At 48.3% G+C, this 14979-nt stretch overlaps 1 protein-coding gene across 1 annotated transcript in view; it reads right to left on the bottom strand.

Annotated features, from left to right (window-relative positions):
- Positions 1 to 13639, bottom strand: part of SPDYA (speedy/RINGO cell cycle regulator family member A) — a 65036-nt gene extending 51397 nt beyond the window's left edge. Inside the window, exons 1-2 of the mRNA XM_073556344.1 lie at positions 13465 to 13639; positions 9811 to 10019 (exon numbers count right to left, since the gene is read on the bottom strand). Coding sequence (XP_073412445.1) covers positions 9811 to 10018 — 208 coding nt within the window. The 5' untranslated portion in view covers position 10019; positions 13465 to 13639. The remainder of the gene's footprint in view (positions 1 to 9810; positions 10020 to 13464) is intronic.
- Positions 13640 to 14979: the final 1340 nt, after the last annotated feature.

Raw genomic sequence — 14979 nt, 5'->3', positions numbered from 1 at the left:
TAACCTTACATTTATCATTGTTAATCTGCATCTGCCACCTTTCGGGCCAAGTTCCCAACTTATCCAGATCCATCTGTAGCAGAATACTATCTTCTCTTATATTGACTGCTTTACATAGTTTTGTAACATCTGCAAATATCGATATTTTACTGTGCAACCTTCTACCAGATCGTTAATAAATACGTTGAAGAGAATAGGTCCCAACACCGACCCCTGCGGTCCCCACTGGTCACAGCGACCCAGTTAGAGAATATACCATTTATAACCACCCTCTGCTTTCTATCACTAAGCCAGTTACTTACCCATTTACACACATTTTTCCCCAGACCCAGCATTCTCATTTTGTGTACCAACCTCTTGTGTGCCACGGTATCAAACGCTTTGGAAAAATCTAGGTGCATCTAGGGAGGCATGTACCACATAATCCCCGGCCCGGGCAATCTGGTAAGCGAGACTGACCGCCTCGGGAGGTAGGTTATTGTCTCGACTGGTCTTGGCTAGGGCCTCAGCCCAGGCCACCATAGCCTTGGCCACCCAGATGGCGGCGAAGGAAGGGAAGAGTGCTGCTCCAGCAGCCTCAAAGACTGACCGCGCAAGATTATCAATCTGTTGATCTGTGGGGTTTTTGCTGCGTTTTTGGCCCTGCGGAAACGCAGCAGTTCCGCAGACCAAGTACAGTACAATGAAACCCTATGGGTTTTCAAAAACACTGTGCTGACGGTGCGTTTTTTTCCGCGCGGTTTTGCTGCGGTTTACAAACCGCAGCATGTCAATTTTATTGGGCGATTTCCGCAGCGGTTTCACACCTTTAACATAGTAGAGGTGTGAAACCGCAGAGCAAAACCGCAGGTCACTTTACCAGCGGTTTTACCTGCGGTTCCGCGCAGAAAAAAACGCAGCTGAATCTGCAATGTGTGCACATAGCCTGAGCCTGCAGGACAGCTGGGATTTCTATGGAGCTTGATTGGAGCTTATCAACCATTTGAACTATCTTATGTTGCATTTTGTGTACCAACCTCTTGTGTGCCACGGTATCAAACGCTTTGGAAAAATCTAGGTGCATCTAGGGAGGCATGTACCACATAATCCCCGGCCCGGGCAATCTGGTAAGCGAGACTGACCGCCTCGGGAGGTAGGTTATTGTCTCGACTGGTCTTGGCTAGGGCCTCAGCCCAGGCCACCATAGCCTTGGCCACCCAGATGGCGGCGAAGGAAGGGAAGAGTGCTGCTCCAGCAGCCTCAAAGACTGACCGCGCAAGATTATCAATCTGTTGATCTGTGGGGTTTTTAATAGACGAGCCGTCAGACAAAGACAGTAGAGTTTTGGAAGCGAGCCGTGATATGGGTGGATCCACTGCAGGGGACTCCGGCCACTCTTTTCTTAGAGTAGGGGCAAAGGGGTACCATGCTTCTAGCGGCTTTTGCCCTGTGAATCGCATGTCCGGGCGACTTCTATGCCTCTGAACAATGTCAGTAAACTCAGGGTGGTTTGCCAAAACCCTGTGAGGACGTTTGGTCCTTTTGAAGGACACAGTGTGATCAGGATTAGTTCCAGGCTCATCGTCTTCTTTCAGAGCCTTATTAACCGCTTCAATGAGGGAATCTAGAGACTCCTGGAACTCTAGTGAGTCTGGGTCTACGGCCACATCCGACTCATATTCTGAGTCGTGTTCGCTGCAAACCCCAGGGGAGGGGGAGCTGGAAACAGAGCTTGTGGACCAGAATGCCTGGGGGACGAGCCATGGGGACGAGCCATGGGGACGTTTCCTAGCAGATTGAACATCTTCTGCTGCTGTCCGGCCCCTGTCTGAGGAAGACTCTCGAATGGCTGAAGGGCCTTCTTCGCAAGGTAAACTGATGCCCTGGCTTGAGGAGAAATCATGGAAGGATTCTATAGCCTTAGCCAGGGAAACCATGGACTGTGCCAGGGACGAGGCCCACTTGGGTGGGTTAGGTCCACTAGGTTCAGCATTAGCGGGGACTCCTGTGTACATGAAGTGTCACAGGCCGCACAGATTGCAGTACAGTGCCTCTATGGTAGTGGGGCATTACATGCAGTACATGAGGCATCAGATTTCATGATGCCTTGCACACAGTCAAGGCACTTAGTGCAAGAGGCAGTAAAACAACCGCAAAATATCTTTAAGTCTCCACCATATCTGACTGTATGTACTATGTTATTTTCTTTGTAAGCCTCATTCCGTTTTCTGTAAACAGTAGAGTGATGTACTTTACCAAAAAGCTCCATCTTGGTCTCACCTGTTCACAAGACGCTTTCCCAGGATTTTGACTTACTCATGTACATTTTAACAAACTGTAGTCTAGCTTTATTGTTTCTCTGTCTCAGCAGTGAGGTCCTCCTGCCATAGCGTTTCATTTCATTCAAATGTTGAAGGATAGTTCACACTGACACTGAAGCACCCTGAGGCTATGTGCACACGGTTCGGATTCTGCTGCGTTTCCGCAGCGATTTTGGCCCTGCGGAAACGCAGCAGTTCCGCAGACCAAGTACAGTACAATGAAACCCTATGGGTTTTCAAAAACACTGTGCTGACGGTGCGTTTTTTTCCGCGCGGTTTTGCTGCGGTTTACAAACCGCAGCATGTCAATTTTATTGGGCGATTTCTGCAGCGGTTTCACACCTTTAACATAGTAGAGGTGTGAAACCGCAGAGCAAAACCGCAGGTCACTTTACCAGCGGTTTTACCTGCGGTTCCGCGCAGAAAAAAACGCAGCTGAATCTGCAATGTGTGCACATAGCCTGAGCCTGCAGGACAGCTGGGATTTCTATGGAGCTTGATTGGAGCTTATCAACCATTTGAACTATCTTATGTTGCAACCCTCCATCAATTTCTTTCTGCCATCCACATCCAGACAGATTAACTACAGTGCCATGGTTTGTAAACTTCTTTATTATGTTGCGCACCGTAGACAAAGGAACATCAAGATCTCTGGAGATGAACTTGTAACCTTGAGATTATTTTTCACCAATTTTGTTTCTCAAGTCCTCAGACAGTTCTCTTCTCCTTTTTCTGTTCTCCATGCTTAGTGTGGCACACACAGACACACAATGCAAAGATTGAGTTAATAGCCTGATGTCGGTTCTCGGGCAGCGCGCACTGCGCATGCCCGAGAACACTTGTTACAGCGCAGGCGCCGGGATTCAAATCAAGAGGAGGCAGCGATGCACGGGGTATCATGAAAAACAGATCGTGGGCGGCGCCGAGGACTCGGACAGCCATGATTGACGGATGGTAGGCGGCTGATACTGGGGGACACAACATACCTGTGGGACACATTACAGGTATGAGGAGCTAATTATAAAAGTCAATATTTTGGCATTACTGGGTGTCAGAAAAAAGGAGATTTTTGTGTACTCACCGTAAAATCTCTTTCTCTTAGCCTTTAATTGGGGGACACAGAACCGTGGGTGTTATGCTGCTGTCCACTAGGAGGCGACACTATGCATAATCTGAAAAAGATTAACTTTGGCTCCTCCTCTGCAGTATACACCCCTGGACGGCGTCAGCCTTCTCCAGTTTTGTGCAAAAGCATTAGGAGGAATATACCAGAAACATAACCATGCCTGTAAAAAAAAAAGGCTATTATAAACAGGCTCAAACAACAATATGAGAACCCAACCGTAACAACGGCCCGCAAGGGCTACAGGGTGGGAGCTGTGTCCCCCAATTAAAGGCTAAGAGAAAGAGATTTTACGGTGAGTACACAAAAATCTCCTTTACTCTGTCGCCTTATTGGGGGACACAGAACCGTGGGACGTCCTAAAGCAGTCCCTGGGTGGGAAGCAGTGGACGAATATTGTGCTGACAGTCCCCTAGACTTGGAGTACTGCCGCCTGCAGGACCCGTCTACCCAGGCTCGCATCCGCTGAGGACTGGGTATGCACTCTGTAGTGTTTTGTAAATGTGTGCAGGCTAGTCCAAGTGGCTGCCTTACACACTTGATGTGCTGAGGCTTGATGCCGAATGGCCCAAGAGGCCCCTACCGCCCGCGTAGAGTGTGCCGTGATACCGGCCGGAAGAGGAGAATTGTTGAGGCGGTAAGCCTCTTGAATGGTGGACTTGATCCACCTAGCAAGGGTGGCTTTGGAAGCCGGTAGGCCCTTGCGAACGCCTTCTGGAAGAAGGAAAAGTGAATCAGACTTCCGGAAAGGAGCAGTCCTAGACACGTAAACACTCAATGCCCTGACAAGGTCAAGCGTATGCAGAGCCTTCTCTACCCTATGAACGGGAGCCGGGCAAAGAGACGGTAGTGATATTTCCTCATTAAGGTGGAAGCTGGACACGACCTTCGGAAGGAAGGATGGTACTGTACGGAGAACCACCTTGTCCTGATGAAAAACCAGGAAGGGTTGTCTGCAGGAAAGAGCTGAAAGTTCAGACACCCTGCGTAGCGAGGTGATTGCCACCAGGAAAACCACTTTCTGCGATAGAAAGCGGAGTGAGACCACCCTAAGGGGTTCAAAAGGAGGTGACTGTAGTGCTGTCAAGACCAGGTTGAGGTCCCACGTCTCCAACGGACGTTTGTAGGGGGGAACCAATCGGGAAACCCCTTGGAGAAAAGTCTACACTTGCGGCTTGTTAGCAATACGCCTCTGAAAGAGCACTGAAAGCGCTGACACCTGGCTCTTCAGCGAGCCCAGGGATAGCCCGGCGTCCAGGCCTGACTGAAGGAACCCGAGGGCCTTTGGAAGAGAGTAGGGAAGTGGAATCTGCCCACGAGAGTCGCACCATGTGAAGAAAAACCTTCCAGGTACGATAGTAAATCCTGGCTGAAGTTGGCTTTCGAGCCCTGATCATGGTTTTAACAAGGTCCGGTGAAAAACCTGCTTGGGTCAAAACCCAGGTCTCAATGGCCACGCCGTCAAATTGAGAGCCCCTGAGTTCTGGTGGAAGAACGGGCCTTGTGACAGGAGGTCGGGACGTGTGGGGAGACGCCAGGGAGCGTCTGCTGTGAGTTGCACGACGTCGGAGTACCATGTACGCCTGGGCCCGTCTGGAGCGATCAGAATGGTGGGAACACCCTCTTGTTTGATCTTCCTCAGGACTCTGGAGATCAGGGGGAGGGGTGGAAAAATGTACAGAAGCTGGAACTGGGTCCAGTCCTGAACCAGGGCATCTGCTCCGAGCGATCGCGAATCGCGCGTCCTGGCCATGAAATTGGGAACCTTGGCATTGAGATGGGATGCCATCAGATCCACGTCCGGGGTCCCCCAACGATGACAGATCTGACCGAAGACTTCGGGATGGAGAGACCATTCCCCCGAGTCCATTCCTTGTCGGCTGAGATAGTCGGCTTCCCAGTTGTCCACGCCCGGAATGTGGACCGCGGAGAGTACCGACCTTGCATCCTCCGCCCACTGTAGGATACGCGTTACTTCGGTCATCGCCTGGATGCTGCGGGTGCCGCCTTGATGGTTCACGTATGCCACTGCCGTGGCATTGTCCGACTGTACTCTGATATGAAAGTCTGCCAGCAAGTGATGGAAGGCTTGCAACGCCAGGAAGCTGGCCCGAATTTCCAGGATGTTGATGGGCATGGTCGATTCCCTTGGTGACCACCTGCCTTGCACTCTGTGATGTAGGTGCACCACGCCCCAACCCATAAGGCTTGCGTCGGTGGTCAAAACCTTCCATTGACCGGAGAGAAAGGATTTTCCCCTTGCAAGCGAGGTTGGCTTGAGCCACCAGTGCAGGGACCTCCTGGTGTTTGCTGATAACCGGAACTCCCTGTCGAGGGAGAACGGATTCCTGTCCCAGGACTTGAGGATGGCCAGTTGAAGGGGTCTGAGGTGAAACTGGGCAAATGGTACCGCCTCCATTGCTGCTGCCATCCTGCCAAGTACTCTCATGGCATACCGGAGAGATCTGGGGGATTTGCGGAGGAGTGTGTGAACTCCCAGACGGAGAGCCAGTGCCTTGTCCCTGGGGAGGATCACCAGACCCTTGGAGGTGTCGAATAGCATCCCCAGGAAGGTCAGAGACTGACTCGGGGTAGTCGAGGACTTCCGTAAATTGACTAACTATCCAAGGCACGTCAGAGTGTCGATCGTGATCGAGACGTTGACCTCGCAGTCCTTGAGGGTGGGGGCCTTGATGAGAAGGTCGTCCAGGTATGGAACGACTACTATGCCTCTGGAGTGCAGAACATCCATGGTAGCTGCCATGACCTTTGTAAATGTTCTGGGGGCCGTGGCCAGACCGAACGGGAGGGCCACAAACTGATAATGGTCTTGGTTGATTGCGAATCTGAGAAACCTCTGATGGGCGGGAGCAATCGGTATATGCAGGTATGCGTCCTGTATGTCTATGGAGGCAAGATATTCTCCTTTTTCCATAGACGCAACAATTGACCGGAGGGATTCCATGCGGAAGTGACGAACTCGAACGTACTTGTTGAGTTGCTTGAGGTCTAGTATGGGTCGGACGCTGCCTCCCTTCTTGGGCACCACGAACAGGTTGGAGTAGAACCCTCGGAAGCGCTCTTCTGCTGGGACTGGCACTATGACTCCTGCTCGCAGGAGGGAAGAAACCGCTTGACGGAAGGCCTGAGCTTTGAGCGGGGATTTTGGAGGGACAGGTGGAAAAAACCTGTGCGGTGGGCTGGTAGTAAACTCGATTTTGTATCCTGAAGACACTATTTCCTTGACCCACTTGTCTTCTGTAATAGGCAGCCAGACCTGCTGAAAGAGTAGCAGTCGTCCGCCAACAAGTGGGGTGTCTTCGAGAGGGCATGAGGCAGGACGAGGGAAAAGTCTGAGGTTTTCCTCCTTTAGGTTTTGCCTGGCTTGCCTTTGATTGCCAGTTCCTGTCCGGCCTCTGTGCCGCACGTGTGTTGTCCCTGCGGGGGGAACGATTACGGTTTTGTGCTGGGCGCGAGACGGACCAGCCCGAAGAATTCTGAAAGGATCGGAAACGAGATTGATTACGCCTTTTAAACGTGCGTTTTGGTCTTAGTTGAGGGAGGGAAGTACTTTTGCCCCCGGTAGCATTGGATATCATTGTATCCAGCTTTTCACCGAAAAGACGGCCACTGAAGTACGGGAGATTTGTTAGGGACTTTTTTGAGGCCGCATCCGCTTTCCATTCTCTTAGCCAGAGAATACGCCGGATTGTAATGGCGTTTGATGCTATTCCCGCTATTCCTCTTGCAGAGTCCAACGCTGCAAGGACCATGTAATCTGCCACCACTGCAATTTGCACCGCCTGGTCCGCCATCTGAGGATTTGAAGCTTGAAGGCCCTTTTGCAATAGAGCAGCCCAAGCCATGATGGCCTTGGCTGCCCAGACTGAAGCAAATGCGGGAGCCAAAGAGGCACCTGCCGCTTCAAAGATTGAACGAGCCATGCGTTCGACTTGTCTGTCTGCCGTGTCCTTGAGGGTTGATCTGTCCGGCAGCGAGAGAAGCGTTTGTGCTGCCAGCCTAGAGACTGGAGGGTCCACTTCAGGCGGATCTGTCCAATCCTTGGTGTCTTTCTGTGGAAAGGGGTATTTTGCTTCCAAATACTTGCGATTGGCGAATTTTTTCTCAGGCTGCGAAAAATGCTTAGAAAGGATTTTTTGAAATTCCGGGTGATTAGGGAAGACCTTCGATGGTTTCTGAACACTTTCAAAGGAAATGTTGTGTTCTGGTGCTTCCGGGGTTGGATCTGAAATGTCCAGCACCCGAAGGATGGAAGAGACGATATCCTCAACTATCGCAGTATTGCTAGGGGGACAAGGGAGCAAAGCGTTCTCTGTTTCGTTATCTGAATTGGAGTCACATATGCCCTCTGAGTCCTGCGCATCGCTAAGGAGCTCCCTAGCGGGCGAACTAGAGCGGAGGTTTCCCGTAGTCTGGGATCATTGTGGAGATCCGCATTGTCCTTCTCTATCAGGGGACGGCCTCGGTGATCTGAGGCCACTGTGTCTTTCCCTGGAGGGGGAAGACCTATTGCTATGTGAGGACACAGCTGAACGCGACCTGTGGGTCCGCTTACGCCTCGAACTGTCGGAAGCGCCCTGATCATGAGACCGGACGTCCCTTTGCTGGGTAACGTTCATAGCCGAGACATGACCCTGCAGAGCCTGCAGTAATGTTCAGGTTATCTATAGACTGTGTCATAGACTGCGACATCTGAGTTGCCCATTCCGGCGCAGTAGCGGTCGCAGAAGCGTTGGTAGGGACTTCTTGGGGTTCTGCTCCGGTTTTTTGGGTACAGTCCCGGCAGTGCGGATACGTGCTGCCGCTGGGGAGAGTGGCCTTGCAGGCTGTGCAGACTGCATAAAAGCAGTCTTGCCTGGTTCTTTTCTTTGAGCCCGACATAGTACCTAGGCTGATTAATAGAGACCCTACAGGGGTATCTACGCAGAGGAAAAAGGAATAGGAGAGCGCTATAGGTTATAAGAATTCACAGCTGAGTACCAAGGACCCAGCTGTGATCTTACCCCACCGGTGCTCCCCTTAGGTCCAGCGCTGATAAGCCCCATGTCCTGTGCCCCCCGGAGACTCTGTGCTGCCTTCCTCCAGGTGCAGCAAGATGGCCACCGGATTCTGAGGTGGAGAGGGAAGGGGGCGGAGAGCTGGAAAAGGGCGCGCTGGGTCATGTAAAAGCGCGCCCTTCCTGCCTCGATCCGCCCCTTCTATGACACTGCAGTGTCATTTTCGTCATCCGGGGGGGCGGGCCAGGGGCGGGGAAAAGGCGGCGGCTTCGGCTAGGCTGAAGCCGCAGTCTAAATTAGAGGCCTGATGCCCAGGAGGGCTCCAGAGCGGCGCGGTAGTCCGGGAGGGGGTCGGATTTGCACCGGACCCCCCCAGAATGGGCGACTGGCTAGCGGTGGGGGCAGCAGTGCTAGCGGTTCCTGTGTGGGGGGTCCCTGGAGCACCATGGAGCCACTGCTGCTGCAGAGGCAGGGGCGCAGAAAGCCCTGTCTCTGCTGTGCCACGTCTGCCTGCACCCTCCCCCGGCCCCAGCAGGATCCCACAGCTGGGCTGGGGTCCCTGGTGCAGAATGCTGTCTGTACTCCGACCCTACCTGCGGCGTCTCAACCTAATGCCCCCTGCGGGGGATTAGGGAGGGTGCGTCTGTCACCGTCAGGGGGTCTTCATCCTTGCCTCAACCTCAACCCAGACCCTGAAGGGGGTTGGGGAAGGAGGGGGGGGGGTCTCAACTTCGGACCAGTACCCGAGGGACTGGGGAAGGAGCGACATGGAGAACCGCCATCTCTACTTCAACTGGGCACCCCTAAAAAGGGGGCCAAGGAAGGAGCCATGCCGGGAGTCTCGCTGGAGACCTACTTTTCTTCATCTGTCCCGACGAAAGGAAAAAAAGAAAAAAAGGTGTGCCTCCTTGCGACACTAAGCAAAAACTGGAGAAGGCTGACGCCGTCCAGGGGTGTATACTGCAGAGGAGGAGCCAAAGTTAATCTTTTTCAGATTATGCATAGTGTCGCCTCCTAGTGGACAGCAGCATAACACCCACGGTTCTGTGTCCCCCAATAAGGCGACAGAGTAAGAAGAGCCACCTTCACAGAATGCAGCCTTAGTGCTGCTGAAGGTGGCTCTTTAACTGAAAAACGCCCTGGGGGAACGACAGGTTACCTTTAAATGGAAACCCCATGGCAAAATCCATGGCAGCAAAACCGTATTGAGTGTTTTTTCTACTTTGGTAAAACATCATCCATAATACAGCTACTAGAGTGTGCTGAACAAGCTGCTAATCCACAGTGGAAAATGCACAATGTTTTAACAACATGGGAACATACACTCAAGCAAATAGTAACATTCTGGTGAAAGACCACTGGGACCTACCAAATAACTTGAAGAAAGCTGCCATCTCTTGTCGTCTGATGACCAGACAAGGTCCTTTCAGCCGCTTTGATGCATGGTTGTCACAAACATTTCCCTTGCTAACTGGACGCTTTAGCTTCAATTTGTTTTGTTGAAGAGCTTTGGAATCAGACTTCATGTGAGCAGAGACGGTCTTGGGTGTGTGACAAGAAGCCTGATTGTGCCTCATACTGTAAGAATCATGAATGAGCAAAGATCACCAGGCATTAATATCATCTCACTGATTAACAAGAAGAACAATGCCTGATCAATATTTAACATTTTACAATCAGATTTGAGTGCATATTGCAACTTTTTTTTAAGAGAACCTAGAAGGAACCTGTCAGGAGATTAATGCTGCCCAAACCTCAAGCAGCATGAAATGTAGCCTGGCGGAACAATATTATTCTCTGATACGCTCAAAATATACTTTGAAAATCTGAGAAGAGCCGGCTGGGGACTATAGCAGGGGACCAGACTAGTCCGGCGCCACCAATTAAAACGTAATCTGTCCCATGCAACTGCTCCACTCTTCCCGGGCCCAGCTACAGGTGATTGACGGGTCTCTCCCTTGAGCATATATATAGGAAGAGACCTGTCAATTACCACATGTACCGCTGGGAAGAGTGAAGTGGCTGCATGGGAGAGGTTGTGTTTTGATTGGTGGTTCTGGACTAACCTTGTCTCCTACTATAGTCACCAGCTGCATTTACGGCGCATAGACTGACACGCTCCATGCCCCATGATCGTGGGTCCGCCTATGGGTTGGTATGACAGCTGAGGGTTGAAGACCTAAAGTTTAAGTTCCCTAAGGGGACTATAAATACAGTGAAAAGTAAAAAAAAGTTTCTAAAAATATGTAAAAAATAAAAATAGCAAAAGTTTAGATTGCCCCACTTTTCCCCGAGTAAAAAGAAAGATGATAAAAAAAATACACATATGTGGTATCGCCACATAGAAGCTTGATCTATCTGTGAAAAACCAACGTCTGAATGTATATGTAGTAAGGGTATATTACCGGGGCAGTATTACACGCATGACATGCTTGTTTTTGGGTAGTATTATTTATGCATTGCTTGTTGTAATTATTTGGATAGTGTCATATGAGCACCATATGGCGGTATTGTTTTAGTTGTATTTGTACACTATGAGGGACATTTATTACGACAAAGTTTTCTCCCATCTTAATAAGAAGCTCACAGACGTAAAATGCGCCATATTTATAGGGGCTCACACCTCTTAATAAATAACGAACAGAACTTGATGAGCATTCACCAAAAAGTCTGATCTGGCTGGCGTATCTGTGCAGTATAATATATGCCACTTTCTGCAGTTAATCATGGTACATCTGGAGCCCTGCTCCTACAGCAAGTCTCCAACTGCATTTCAGGAACATTGTAAAATACTATGTTGGTGGTATTTGGTTATTATTACATGGATGCTGTGCGGTACTAATATTTGTGCATTATGTTTAAGTATATTACATAAGCACCATATGGGTGTGCTATTTAGGCATTAGTTTTAGATTACTCTATGGTATTATTTAGACATTATTTGTCCATTGTATATCAGTATTATTTGGGCATTATACCATGCGTGCGGAGTGGTGGCATTAATTGTGCATGTGTACCAGTATTATTTGGGTAATATTACATGTGAACTATATGGGTGTACTATTTGGGAAAGAGTTTGAGGTCACTGTACAGTGGTATTGTTTAGGTATTGAGCATGAATATCAGTATTATTTGGATACTAATACATGGGCACTATATGGTTATACTATTAGGACATTATTATATGGGTGCGGTACAGTGGTATTACATGGGCACTATATGGGTGTAGTGCGGTTGTATTACTTGAGCATTATTATATGAGTGCAGTGCGGTCGTATCACTTGGGCACTATATGGGAGTATTATTTGAGCATTATTATATGGGTGCTGTGCGGCTGTATTACACGAGCACTATATGGGAGTATTATTTGGGCATTATTGTATGGGTGCAGTATGGTGGTATTATACGGGCACTATATGGGAGTATTATTTGAGAAGTTATATTGGTACGGTATGGTTGTATTACATGGGCACTATATAGGAGTATAATTTGAGCATTGTTATATCGGTGCGGTAAGGTGAAATTACATGGTTACTATAAGGGAGTATTACTTGAGCATTATTACATGGGCACTATATGGATGTATTGAGCATTGTTATATGGGTGCAGTACGGTGGTATTACATGGGCACTATATGGGAGTATTATTTGACCATTATTACATGGGTGCAGTACGGTGGTACTACATAGGCACTATATGGGAGTATTATTTGACCATTATTATATGGGTGCACTACAGTGGCATTACACGAGCACTATATGGGAGTATTATTTTGGCATTATTGTATGGGTGCAGTATGGTGGTATTACATGGGCACTATATAGGAGTATTGTTTGGGCATTGTTATTTGGGTGCTGTACGGAGGTATTACTTGGGCACTATATGGGAGTATTGTTTGAGCATTGTTATATGGGTACAGTACAGTGGTTATTACATGGGCACGATATAGGAGTATAATTTGAGCATTGTTATATGTGTGCGGTAAGGTGATATTACATGGGTTCTATATGGGAGTATTGACCATTATATGGGTGCAGTACGGTGGTATTACATGGGCACTATATGGGAGTGTTATTTGAGATTATATAGGTGCACTACAATGGTATTACATGGGCACTATACGGGAGTGTTATTTGAGCATTATTATATAGGTGCAGAACGGTGGTATTACATGGGCACTATATGTTAGTATTATTTGGGCATTATTATTTGGGTGTGGTACAGTGGTATTGTATGGGCACCATATGGATGTTTTTGAGCATTGTTATATGGGTACGGTATGCTGGTATTACATGGGCACTATACGGGAGTATTTTTTGCGAATTATTGCATGGGTGTGGTACAGTGGTATTACATGGGCACTATATGGAAGTATTATTTGAGCAATGTTATATGGATGTGGTACAGTGGTATTACATGGGCACTATATGGAAGTATTATTTGAGCAATGTTATATAGGTGCAGTATGGTGGTATTACCTGCGCACTATATGGATGTACTATTTAGGCAGTAATTTGAGGCCACAGTATGGCATTATTTGGGTAGCACTATGTGGGCTTATTCTGGCAGGATAAACCATTATAAAACATGGCGGACCCTGTCACATTATGCCCAGGGGTCTCCACAGGCCTCACATACACTACACCTAAACTTCCAGCATAAATGATCCATCCAGACTCTGTTCTGCTCATTCTCTGGAATATTCCTAGCAAGTTGTGGAGTTTCCACTGCAGCCATTGTGGGGAAAGCTGTCTGACAACCAACACTGGCCACACAAGGCGGGCAGCCTCCGCGGTTGTCAGCCAGGCTGTCCAGAGATTGGTCGTATACCAGAGATGCATCCTTTAGTATTCAGAGCAGATTTGCCATTCAGGTGGTCGGGAAAGCTGGGTTACACCTCCAGTGAGGGCGGCCACGTTGCTTTCACAACTCAGCTTTTCCAGAAATAGCAAAGCATAGAACGACTTTAGAAGGTAAAGGGACGTAAGGTTGGCTTATGTCACTGCTTATCTCACGATACAACCTCTGGCAACACAAGTCGCAGCTGGACACGAAGACTTCAACTATCCCGACAACAGACAGGCGCCGGCCAGCTGGGAAAACTTGAGGAATTGAATCTACCAATCAGAAACCAGAAGATGCGGCATAGCAACCAATCAGCTACGGCAAGCACCAACTGCTGGCCAATCAGAGGCGCGGCTTCGCTGTCCGCACCAGTTACTTCTGGAATCGTCTTGTTGTGTGGAGAGCCGGGCAAAAGAGGCGGGAAAGATGCGAGACGCAAATGTCTTTTTGTGGCCGCCATATTGTTTTAGTGAATTAATGCAGTTTTTTGGCTTTTAATAATGGTCAACTAGCACGAAATAAACATGGCAGATAGTAATTACAACAGATGATATATCTATGTATTTTATGTAGAGAATTCAGAAAATTACTTCGCTTTAGTCCCTCAGTAGGGATTTTGACAGGAATATGTGCAGCAAATCAATTTTATGTGCATATTTTGGGTATAAACTACAATATGTGTGAAGGTGCAAATAAAAAACGTCTCGTAAAAAACTGCCTGTTTTTCGGCAACTATAGGCTAAAGCAATAGGGAAACACCTCATAGCGACGCGCCGTAGCAACCTGCCACATCCGTGAGGCGCCGCACACGCTTTACACATATTACACTCTCCCAATGTCCGTCCGTTCTTGTAATTTGTTTTCGTCATATTTTTTCAGTCAAAATACCCAGATTATGGCTGAAAATCCTGACAAAACTGCGGCTCTGGTGACAGATGCAGCATCAGGGACATGTCTGTATTTACACCGTTCATCGTGCGGTAAAAATGACCGAGTAACACGACTCTCCGGGTTACTACGATGACGGTGATATCCCCCCTCAAAAAAAAATTCAGAGGTTTGTAAAGAAAAAGAAATGGTGTCAACAAAGAATGGCCTGCACACCAATTAAATCTGATAACACATAATAACCGTAGAAAAATGCTTTATTGGAAAACACAACACACGTGTTAAAAACAATTAAAAAGGACAAAGGAAGTCCATGTAACACCCCTGCATATAATAATCACAATTGTTTTTAACACGTGTGTTGTGTTTTCCAATAAAGCATTTTTCTACGGTTATTATGTGTTATCAGATTTAATTGGTGTGCAGGCCATTCTTTGCTTGGTCTTTTTTCTCTTACATTTCATGGTTCTCTCCATGCAAGGCTTTTGCACCCTCATATATAGAACCCATTGATTGTTTGGTGCGCCCCACACCTTTTTATACATTATATTGTATGAAGGACCATGGGGAGTGCATTATATTGTATGGAGGACCATGGGGGTGCATTATATTGTATGGAGGACCATGGGGAGTGCATTATATTGTATGGAGGACCATGGGGAGTGCATTATATTGTATGAAGGACCATGGGGGTGCATTATATTGTATGAAGGACCATGGGGATGCATTATATTGTATGAAGGACCATGGGGGTGCATTATATTGTATGGAGGACCATGGGGAGTGCATTATATTGTATGGAGGA

Source organism: Dendrobates tinctorius, unplaced genomic scaffold, assembly GCF_039654945.1.
Source record: "Dendrobates tinctorius isolate UK_male_01 unplaced genomic scaffold, ASM3965494v1 ptg000232l, whole genome shotgun sequence".
Taxonomy (NCBI): Eukaryota; Metazoa; Chordata; class Amphibia; order Anura; family Dendrobatidae; genus Dendrobates; species Dendrobates tinctorius.
This window is presented reverse-complemented; position numbering and strand designations above follow the sequence as displayed.